Consider the following 11,474-nt stretch of genomic DNA (forward strand, 5'->3'; position numbering starts at 1 on the left):
CACTTGCTGTTATGGTAGGTTTACAACAATAACGCCTTTCAGCAGCTTGGTGAGTTCCAGTGTGGAATACAAGGTGTTGGGTCTTTACCACTTATGAATTAGTACTTGTAGTAATAGCTGAATTTAGTTGGTTAATTAAATTAATGCCGCAAAGAGAAAAGAGAAGTCCTGTCATTGAGCAACTGTTTTTTTTTCTCAACACACAGTCATATAAAATAAGTGTCTAGTTGGGCTGATGTAATAAGTGTCTGGTATGAGTGTTTAGATCAGTATGTCTGAAGGAATAGTCTACGCTGATGTGAAGTTCAAAAAGCACCAAAAGACTGAAGGAAAAGATGGTGGTAAGTTCTAAACTAAAATCTATTTTTATAATCATGCTGTATGCTCAGGGTGTGCAGAATGTTTAACAAAAAGCTTCCTCTATCTGCCAATATATATCTATAATCTTTAAGGGGCAATCTAGGATCCATTTTTGAAATGAATGCTATATAGCCATTGATTCTTGAATAATATTACTTATAAACGCCTCATCAGCTTAGTTCAACTGTATTACCCCATCAGAACAAATGTAAGCTTGTTTTACGGTGTTTATATACAACGTAATTGTAAACAAACACCGTTTGGCTTTAAATCATGGTTAAAATGATCATTTGTATCTCATGGTCATGGATGGTCCGTCCTCGCTCCCATAGCTCCGTCTATGAACTTGAGAGTGGTTACATTCCTCCAGCCCCATCCCCCAGCAGTTTACCAAAAAAATACCCAGATGGCCCCTTTAACTGACTTTATTTGACTACACATATTGATACCCTATTTCAAAACATGTTCGCGAGGACAAAAATGACTGGCATCACAGAGATTTTAGAGACTACAATTCAAAGGGTTTGCAGGAAACATATTTGTTAGCTGGTTTGCATGCAATACTCCATGCCTTATCAGTGATCTGTGCTGATCATTTTACATTACAGTTTTACTTTGTCGCTTTGGTCACATTTTCACAAGTATCTGGTGCATTTTCACAAGTCTTAGTACAAAACTGTCAACTGGTCACACTTGTAACTCAGCCAGTCGTTCACTCAACCTGTCATTGTGCATTCATTTGGATTGTAAAACATCTCTCACCACACAACCATTGATTCAACATATGTTTATTGTGAAATGTAATGAACATTGGTTTAATCACCATAACATAATATATTTTATATTTAGTCATTTTAACTACCAGTTAATCCAATAGAAAACAATGCAAGATACGTGTTTCAAATCATCCTTAAAGTGCTGAAAGTAAAATGCTACAGTCCTATAGATTACACGGTTTTCATATTAGGCAATCCACTTAAATGACCCAACAAAATTGACAGAAATTCTATGGCACGCTCATAGGGATGGCGATCGTACAGCCTCCACCTCCATGCTGAAAAAGATTCCTCAAATAGGGTTGAGGAAAGAAGAGTATAGGGCCACGAATTGGGGATGGGCCCAAAACCATGCCTGAACCACCTCTGCAGGGTGGTTCTGTTTGTACATACTTTGAAGCATCCATCGATGCAAGCGTCAGAAAGTATGCAACAACATACCACAACATTTTTTGAGCTGAAGCGAGGGAAAATACACTCCGGCTAAATCATTCTGAGTCGACAAGTAATCCTTAGTGGGCGGAGAGGCGGTCAGGGTGTTGGGCGAAGGCCACGGTGGGGAAGATGGTGTAGAGTTTGTCGAGGTGTTGGGCGAAGGCCACGGTGGGGAAGATGGCAGAAATGGAAATACGGAAGAAAGTGCAGCATATTATGAATAAACATGGAGTGGGGGATTACACAGGTCTGCTGAAAGATCTGGTGAAGGAGAAGATGATGGACAGATAAGTATTGCATGGTTCACATTGACAGGCCTACTCAATTTCATTGAGAAACACAATGAGATGTGCAGCGTTGTAGGATCCAAGTAATGCCCTATATCCTGCCACACCATCCTCAGAAATAGCTGTGTACATTGAGATGTTTATCCCACATTGTCCAGGCCCTTGGACGGTTGCCCATTGGACGATAAGTTTCCACCCACGGCTCTGAGTTTTGGCCAGGTTGAAGCCCACTTCATCAACAAATATATATTTGTGATGGTTCACAGCAGCATCAAGCACCATCACCCTCTAAACTATATTTTGGTTAGTTATTTTTACAGTATAGTTACAATATGATAATGTGATGTAGCATGTGCATCAAATAGTCACAGTAATACAGTATATAGTGCTGTACCTGAACATACGTGGCCTGCAGTTGTTTCACCCGGTCGTTGTTTCTCTCAAAAGGCATCAGGTAAATGTGTTTCATAGATACCTTGTGCCTCTTCAAAAGGTGGGCCATTGTTGGTAGGCTGATGGATGTCACATTGGCAACAGTGTCATCGTTCTCCTCAATGGCCTGCTTTATTTTGGACAGCCGTATGTCATTCCTGGCCCTCACCATTTCCACCACTGTCCACTCCTTCTGGTCAGCACACGGCCACCACCATGGGGTCTTCTGTCCATTCTGAGGGTAGAACAGAGTCTACTGTCAATAGATCATACTGTAAGCCTCTTGTAACATGTTTGGTAAATGTACATGCATTACAATACGTCATTTACTGTAGATGTAAAGCATAGTGCATGTCCTCCAGACTTACCGCTTTTCTTGATGACATTTTCTCAGGATCAAATTGACAGTTGATCTTTTCAGATTGGGGTGAACTAATCTGTCAGCCTCTGCCATGGTAAGGCCTCCGTTTATCACATGTTCAACAACGATGGCCCTGATTTCATTAGACACAACAGTTCCCTGCCTCCCTCTCTCTGATGTCCACCTCTTTGACGGGGCCCATGCCCAACTCTTTGACCTCTTTGATGGGGCCCAGGCCCACCTCTCTTAACAGGCCCCTTGTCCACGAGCTCTTTGATTTCCACCTTTACCTTGCGGTCTTTCCTGCTCCATGTTGAAATCAATTAGCAACAACTAGTAGTCATTATGGATGGTTATCATGCATCATACATGTCATTTAGATGTTTATACTTTACAAACACACTTTATTTTTGTACTTCTCAAAATACATAAATAGTGGACAAATCAGTTTAAAATTCATAGATTTACCAAACGGTTAAGTGGTTAACCATTAAGCTCAGTTGGATTAAGTGATGGTTGAATGTATTTGAACAAATGAAGAGAATCAACTGAAAAGCATTGTGAGCATTGCATTGTGAAAGGCAATAACTTTATATGAAAGGTATTTCTAGATGAAACCGTGATCAGGTTTGGTGAAAAGGTTACTGTGTGGTTTTGTGTGTTGAACTTTGTCATTTGAAAATGTGCTTAAAGTTTTGAAACAGACTTTTTCATGATCTGTTTTGAGTTTGTAATTTTTTTTACCGCATTCTTGTGAAAACAGGACCAAAGTGCTAAAATTAAAAATAAATAAACTGAGTATTAAAAATGCTGGTTCAGGAACAGCCAATGTGATGAGAGGAGTTGTCTTGTACTCACACTTTCATGGTTACATTTCAGCAACAGCATCCACAGTGAATGATGCCACGCACTCTGAAATCTCAATTCCCAAAGCCGGACGCAACCAGCCATCTACCGACACTAATGGTATGTGTGTGTGTGTGTGTGTGTGTAGGGGCATGCGTGGGATTGTGTGGGTCAGATGAAGTCAGTGCAAGCTCGGCAAAACAATGAGTAAGTTTCCTACGTATTTTTAGCATTTTCGTCAAACCATGTTCCTTGTTCCTACGAGTCATACACTGAGTGTACAAAACATTAAGAACAACTACCTAATATTGAGCTGCACCCCCTTTTGCCTTCAGAACTGCCTCAATTTGTCGGTACATGGATTCTACAAGGTGTCGAAATGTCCACAGGGATGCTGGCCCATGTTGACTACAAATCTAGTGTCAAGTTGGCTGAATGTCATTTGGGTGGTGGGCCATTCTTGATACACGCAAGAAACTTGAGCTTGAAAAACCCAGCAGTGCTACAGTTCTTGACACACTCAAACCATTGTGCCTGGCACCTACCATACCCCGTTCAAAGGCACTTAAATATTTTGTCTTGCCCATTCACCCTTTGAATGGCACACATACACAATCCATGTCACAAATGTCTCAAGGCTTAAAAATCCTTCTTTAACCTGTCTCCTCCCCTTCACCAACACTGATTGGTGGATTTAACAAGTGACATCATTAAGGGATCATAGCTTTCACCTGGTAAGTATGTCATAGAAAGAGCAGGTGAGCAATCCCAGGTACTTCTCTGCCGCTGCCACTACAACTATTTTCTGACTTTCGATTAATTTCTGCTGCATTTCTGCTTGACCTTATCTGGTAACGACTCTGCATCAAAACTCAGCATGACAGATAATGTCTTCTCCGGTTTGCCCACCGTATCAACGTCTCATCAAGTGGCAGGTGTCACAGACACTGGGAATCTTCAATTTCAACTGCTCCTCCTCAACACTTAATGCCTCTCTCGTTATCACTCCTTTGAACGGAGCCCTGCTCCCAACCTCTCCTCCACCCAACCTGACACCACATGTGGATCAACCAAACAACAAGGATCCATTTCCTTCGGGCTCCCGAGTGGCGTAGAGGTGTAAGGCACTGCATCAGTGCTAGAGGTGTCACTACAGACCCTGGTTCAATTCCGGGCTGTATCATAACTGGCTGTGATCAGGAGACCCGTAGGGTGGCGCACAATTGGCCCAGTGTCATCCTGGTTAGGGTTTAGCGGGTGTAGGCTGTCAATGTGAATAAGAATTCGTTCTTAATGGACTTGCCTAGTTAAATAAATGTCTCACCCCAACTGGGCCAAAATCAGCCTTGGGACAATCTTCGCCACAGGTACCTCACTCAACAAGTTCCATCTCAGAACTACTGGAGCACGTATCCCTGTTTTTGCACTTGACGCCCACCTTCCTCACCACTACTTCCCTCTACACTCAACATATATGCAGCAGTCATCACTGCACCTGCCGCCACATTTAATTCATCCTCACACTCCTCCTGTCCCAGTTCCTCCTCAAGCTCTTCCAAAACTTCTGTGCAATCCTCATTCCATATTCACAAAAAAAATCTTACATAACTCTCCTTTTTATCTTGTCCATCTTCTCCTTCACCAGATCTTTCAGAAGACCTGTGTAATCCCCCACTCCATGTTTATTCATAATATGCTGCACTTTCTTCAGTATTTCCTTTTCTGCCATCTTCCCCACCGTGGCCTTCGCCCAACACCCCGACCGCCTCTACACCATCTTCCCCACCGTGGCCTTCACCCAACACCCCGACCGCCTCTACACCATCTTCCCCACCGTGGCCTTCACCCAACACCCCGACCGCCTCTACACCATCTTCCCCACCGTGGCCTTCACCCAACACCCCGACCGCCTCTACACCATCTTCCCCACCGTGGCCTTCACCCAACACCCCGACCGCCTCTACACCATCTTCCCCACCGTGGCCTTCGCCCAACACCCCGACCGCCTCTACACCATCTTCCCCACCGTGGCCTTCACCCAACACCCCGACCGCCTCTACACCATCTTCCCCACCGTGGCCTTCGCCCAACACCTCGACCGCCTCTACACCATCTTCCCCACCGTGGCCTTCACCCAACACCCCGACCGCCTCTACACCATCTTCCCCACCGTGGCCTTCGCCCAACACCCCGACCGCCTCTCCGCCCACTAAGGATTACTTGTCGACTCAGAATGATTTAGCCGGAGTGTATTTTCCCTCGCTTCAGCTCAAAAAATGTTGTGGTATGTTGTTGCATACTTTCTGACGCTTGTATCGATGGATGCTTCAAAGTATGTAAAAACAGAGAACACATTTGAAGTGTCCTAAATGCTCCGTTTTGCTTACTTTGATTTGGAATCATTCTCTGACCATCCCGTGTTCCAATTTGCGTGCTCTGAGTACGGTAGTATGCATTTTGAGAAACACCCACAGCTGTACGTTTTCTTCATGTTTGATGAGTTCATGTCTCACATACAATAAAATGAAGTAGCGAGTCTTATATGTCAGTTTAATTCATTCTCTCTGTCTCCTCAGCTGGTGACCCTGATTCTCAGGAGGGGTTAAAGGTCAGAGCAGGTGGATGTGACCCTGTCAAAGTGGTCCTGGTGACTCTCTGTTTTCTTCTGATGGGGACGGTCATTGGACTTCGGTTCCTGTGTGAGTGACCTAGATAGTGGAGGTGGCTAGTCTAAAGCAGACTCTATATTGGAGACAGATTCATAGAGGCTCTTGTCCAGAGCTATGAATATAGAGAAATATCTAGGCACATTTTTTAGCGCAAGAGCTGGAAAATCCCCACAGTGCTGCTTCAAATGGATAAATGTTTTATGCCAGGTCATTGTCTAATTTCTGTGACAACATAACTGATACAATATAAAAATGTTGGTGAATGAAATGAATAGCTATTTGTAATACTTTTCACAATCAACTAATATTACATTATTATGCAGAAGAATGTTGGGGTCAGATTCCTACAATTTAAAATGTATGTCTTTTTGCAATCAGATATCAGCAACCTGCCAACCAAAAACACAGAGCTCCAAATTCTGCAAGCGGCTTACAATCGAAATCTTACAGGTTTGGAAAAAGCTTTTACCTCAGGTGAGTTTAGTTCACACAAAGAAAATGTTCACATCGGTTTTCTAATGTAACTGTTGTTTATATGTAGCTGGATGTAGGGAACTTGAGTCAGAGTTGTTATCTTTTGGCAACTAGCTTTAATGATCAAAGAGAGAGAGCTTCAAGAACTGCAAGACAAGAACAAAGATCTTCAGGAGAAGGAACGTGCAGGTGAGTGACACAGATATGACCCTCCAATTAAATTGTGCTGTCTGCCACTAATACAGCCTTTCCATTGAAATGTTCATCCTTATAAAATATTAGAAAAAAGGTGCTGCTTTTGTTATTGTTGGTTAATTCCAAAAAGTATGGATTCCAATGTCACGCTGTGAAAACGATGCAGGTTGGCATTTATTGTCATGAATCTTGCCCTGGAGGCAGCTCTGCAGCGTGGTCATCAGCTGGCACAGCCACAGTCATAAAATCTGATTTTAAACCTAACCCTAATCTTAACCACACTGCTAGCCCAAACCGTAAATGAAGACCAAACAGCTCATTCTTGTTTTCATAATCATTGTGAGGCCCATCTAGCGGGAGTCGCTCAGTTCTGCCTTCAGGGCAGGATTCATGGCAATAAACTTCAACCTGCGAAAAGCATAATTATCTTTATTCACAACAGTTTGGCAACAAAATGAAGAATTGAGAAAGGAGAGAACTCCACCCTCTTGCCCTACAAACACAGGGGAGATTATACTATGAGGGAATGTGTTTACTCATAGATGTAGTAGGTTGTATTATGACCCAAGATAAAAACCTGTTTCAGATAGCAATCCTGAGTTAAACTCAAAACTACTTCAAATCAAGTTGTCAACTTCAGGGGCAGTCTGTTTTAGTCCCTCCTTATTCATTGATGCAACAATATAGCATTCTTGAATAGTTGTGAGATGATCATGCAGTATACAGTCTCATATACACATGGATTGTACACTATCAGTAACACAAAAACAAAAGACATTTGACTATAGGTAGGCATAGAGATGAGTAGTGCACGGGGCACTGACAATGGCATTGGGTTATTGGTTCTCTCCACAGGGAATAATGACTGTCCTCAGCCTATGAACTGTGCTGAAGGCTGGGAGTATTATGGGGGGAAGTGCTATTACTTCTCCCCTGATAAACTGACCTGGGCTCAGAGTCGGGATGAGTGTATCACCAGGGGGGGACACCTTGTCATCATAGGGAGCCTAGAGGAGCAGGTATGACTCTATTATTGATTCTCTCTGTAGTTTTGATGCACATTTTTCCTTTCCTCTACTAACATACAAATGAAAATAAATCTTGACATAAGTCTTCAAACAATGTTTCTGGTGAAGACGTTCTTAGATCAGAAAAGTGGTACAAAAATAAGTACGGAGCCTGAAGACAAGTTCTGGATTGGGCTGACGGACAGTATAAACGAGAATGAGTGGTTATGGGTGGACAATTCATCTCTAAGCACAAGGTTTGAATGCATGTTTAAATCAATATCATAATACAATCACCCTAGATTAAAACTTATTGTGATCATACCTCTTATGAATTATCATCCTTCAATCCATAGATTCTGGCTTGGTGACCGGGAGCCAGATGACTGGAAAGGAGAGAATCCCGACGGTGAAGACTGTGTTAGAATGGGGGAACCGGGTGGTACTAAAGACGTCAAGAGTTGGTTGGATGTCAACTGTAATAAGACTCAGAGAAGAATATGTGAGACAAAACCCCCCTTGTGAAACAGTATCTTTAAGAAACTCAAAGGTTCCTAAATATGTCTCTGAACAACAATCATTTTTTTGCTGGCATTGATAAGAAGTGAGGAGAAACTGTATTATGACTGGTTTACAGGAGATTACTGCTGATATTCACATCTTTCTTTGTGCATATAATTTAATGCTTTTTATGCTATGGTGTAAAACAGTCTAATGAAAAACTTGTCAGATATATTCAGTTCACGCCTCTTCACTTCTCAGTAGGCTACAGGTGTTGGATCTTAATTTGCATAGTATTGTTATAGCAACAGGATTTGAACTTTAGTCCTTCAATCATATGTTGCTTGATAGGTGGTTAAGCTGTTACCTGGCCAAATTTAGGCTACATGAAAAGTACAATATTAAGTGTGTGTGTTTAGTGTGGGTTTTCAATTATTTTTTGTAAATCATGAAACATATCTCCATTTTGCAGTGCAGGAAAATTCTCAGCAACGAGTGATAAAAGGAAGACCCTACACCTGTACATCATCCTGTGTGTTTTGTACATGTATATTTCTGCTTAACAGTGCTGTATCTAGGCTAGTCATTTGAGAGAAAATTATTGTGTGTGTCTATCCAAACCATTGAATTAATAAAGTAAAAATTTTTTTTTTCAGCAGTATATTTATTAAGAAGCTTTGTTGTCTTACCTACAGTAGTTCAGGGGCTAGAAAAATAAGATGCCAGAATGCCTACTGTTCACTTCTCTAGTGGTGTATCATGAATATTCAAAAGGTAGAAAATAAAGAATTGTCATTTGAGGTTTGACACAAAGCTTTAAAGTAGGTATATTAAAGGGATTTATTAGTGTCTCCATACGCACCACATTTACATGCTGCTTTACAGTAGTCTGAGAGATCACTATTCATTATTAGATTACCAAGATGGTGAAATGGAGCCTCATACATGGTCAGTGGTGATTATAGCATGTAGCATGTTTTTTTTAGATGCATGCCAGCAAAGCCACTAAACAATACATAAATAGCACTATAACGGTGACAAACTGTTAGGGCCTACATAAAGCAGTCCCAACACCTTATCACTGCTACACCTGGCTATTAAGGGAGCCTTGTCTGGCAGCGAAACAGTTCATTCAGCCTCATTTACTGCCTTTAAAAAAAACATTGCTGACTTGCTTAAACAAATGTGGTTTCTTCTGACAATTGAGATGTACAAACTATGGCATAAGGGGACGACGATCGAATAAGAAACAATCTGTAATTTAGATTAAGACATTAAGGAGCGAACTAGGACAGACGAAGTCCATTCAGAAAGTATTCAGACCCATTCCCTTTTTCCACATTTTGAACCCCCAGAAAGACCCTTTGCTATGAGACTCGAAATTGAGCTTAGGTGCATCCTGTTTCCATTGATCATCTTTGATGATTTGGAAAGGCACACACCTGTCTATAAGGTCCCACAGTTGACAGTGTATGTCAGAGCAAAAACCAAACCATGAGGTCGAAGGAATTGTCCGTAGAGCTCCGAGACAGGATTGTGGCACATATCTGGGGAAGGGTTCCAAAAAACGTCTGCAGCATTGAAGGTCCCCAAGAACAGTGGCCATCATTCTTAAATGGAAAAAGTTTGGAACCATTAAGACTCTTCCTAGAGCTGGCCACCCTGCCAAACTGAGCAATTGGGGGAGAAGGACTTTGGTCAGGGAGGTGACCAAGAATCCACTTGTCACTCTGACACATCTCCTAAAGGACTCTCACCATGAGAAACAAGATTCTCTGGTCTGATGAAACCAAGATTGAACTCTTTGGCCTGAATACCAAGTGTCACGTCTGGAGGAAACCTGGCACCATCCCATCCCTAAGTTTTTCAGCGGTAGGGATTGGGAGACTAGTCAGGATCGAGGAAAAGATTAACAGAGCAAAGTCCAGAGAGATCCTTGATGAAAACCTGCTCCAGAGCTGGGTCGAAGGCTCACCTTCCAACAGGACAATGACCCTAAGTTCACAGCCAAGACGATGCAGGAGTAGCTTCAGGACAAGTCTTTGAATGTCCTTGAGTGGCCCAGCCAGAGCCCGGACTTGAACCCGATCGAACATCTCTGGAGAGACCTGAAAATAGCTGTACAGCAATATTCCCCATCCTACCTGACAGAGCTTGAGAGCATCTGCAGAAAAGAATGGGAGAAACTCACCAAATACAGGTGTCAAAGCTTGTAGCGTCGTACCCAAGAAGACCTGAGGCTGTAATCGCTGCCAAAGTTGCTTCAACAAAGTACTGAATAAAGGGTCTGAATACTTATGTAAATCTGATATTTCAGTGTTTTTTTTTAATTTTATTTTATAAATTTGCAAAAATGTCTAAATACTTGTGTCATTATGGGGTGTTGTGTGTAGATTGATGGTGGAAAAAAACTATTTTATCAATTTTAGAATAAAGCTGTAACGTAACAAAATGTGAAAAAGATCCCGGGGTCTGAACACTTTCCAAAACCTATGATTCTAGGGAGCAAGACCAAGGTTCTTGATACTGTCCTGTCCCATCTTAGAGGTGACAGAGAGAGACCCTTCTTGTGTTTGTGGACCGTATAATAAGGGAACCAATATTCTCATGTGAATGTTCTCATATTCTTCTTCCCTGCCCATGTGGTAGAGCTGTTTGATGTCTGCAGAAAGAACTTTGCCATTTGCACTACAAAGTACAATCACACTATGTACAACCCCATTGATTCATGATTTTTTGTGATGGTAGATCACGTTGAGAGAGGTATAATCTTGATTTTCCCCCCTCCAGCTAGGCCTACCTATACCATTTGTCATCACTGTATAAATCAACACATACAACCCGTCAATAGACCAATAGCCTAACAAAAAGCAACATGACTTGAATTCAAAGAACCGTATGTTTGGAATGTCGAATTTTGTATTTTCTCCGTTTGGGCGTGTAACTTTGTCCAGGTGACATCTCCTAAAACAGGATGAGAATGAAGGACACTCGCCAATGTTATTAATTTATATTAGGTGAGAGAGTACTAATACTGCTTGTGTGAACTTTATATGCACTATAAACTAAGTATTATTTAAGAGTCTTGGTTACCTTTTATTGTGAAGTTGTAACTATCCGTACTACAGTAT

General features: G+C 41.8%; 1 protein-coding gene across 2 annotated transcripts; it reads left to right on the plus strand.

Annotated features, from left to right (window-relative positions):
• The first annotated feature begins 205 nt into the window (after positions 1-205).
• On the plus strand, positions 206-9,001 carry LOC110496153 (C-type lectin domain family 4 member F). 2 transcript variants are annotated; one of them, XM_036952671.1, is made up of 9 exons: positions 206-341; positions 3,531-3,617; positions 6,074-6,196; positions 6,545-6,640; positions 6,755-6,829; positions 7,278-7,340; positions 7,691-7,854; positions 7,972-8,099; positions 8,199-9,001. In XM_036952671.1, exons 1-9 carry the CDS (start codon positions 272-274, stop codon positions 8,365-8,367), a joined length of 975 nt encoding a protein of 324 aa, XP_036808566.1. In that variant the 5' UTR covers positions 206-271; the 3' UTR covers positions 8,368-9,001. The 2 variants fall into 2 exon arrangements, with proteins under 2 accessions (XP_036808566.1, XP_021427556.2); XM_021571881.2 differs by lacking the exon at positions 7,278-7,340.
• The last annotated feature ends 2,473 nt before the right edge of the window (positions 9,002-11,474 follow it).

Source organism: Oncorhynchus mykiss, chromosome 18 (genome assembly GCF_013265735.2).
Source record: "Oncorhynchus mykiss isolate Arlee chromosome 18, USDA_OmykA_1.1, whole genome shotgun sequence".
Taxonomy (NCBI): domain Eukaryota; kingdom Metazoa; phylum Chordata; class Actinopteri; order Salmoniformes; family Salmonidae; genus Oncorhynchus; species Oncorhynchus mykiss.

Coding starts and splice junctions, on each gene's coding strand:
- LOC110496153 (XM_036952671.1), top strand. CDS start 272: ATGTCTGAAGGAATAGTCTACGCTGATGTGAAGTTCAAAAAGCACCAA. Junction 3,618..6,073: donor GCCATCTACCGACACTAATG/GTATGTGTGTGT, acceptor CTGTCTCCTCAG/CTGGTGACCCTGATTCTCAG. Junction 7,341..7,690: donor CTCTTGCCCTACAAACACAG/GGGAGATTATAC, acceptor TTCTCTCCACAG/GGAATAATGACTGTCCTCAG.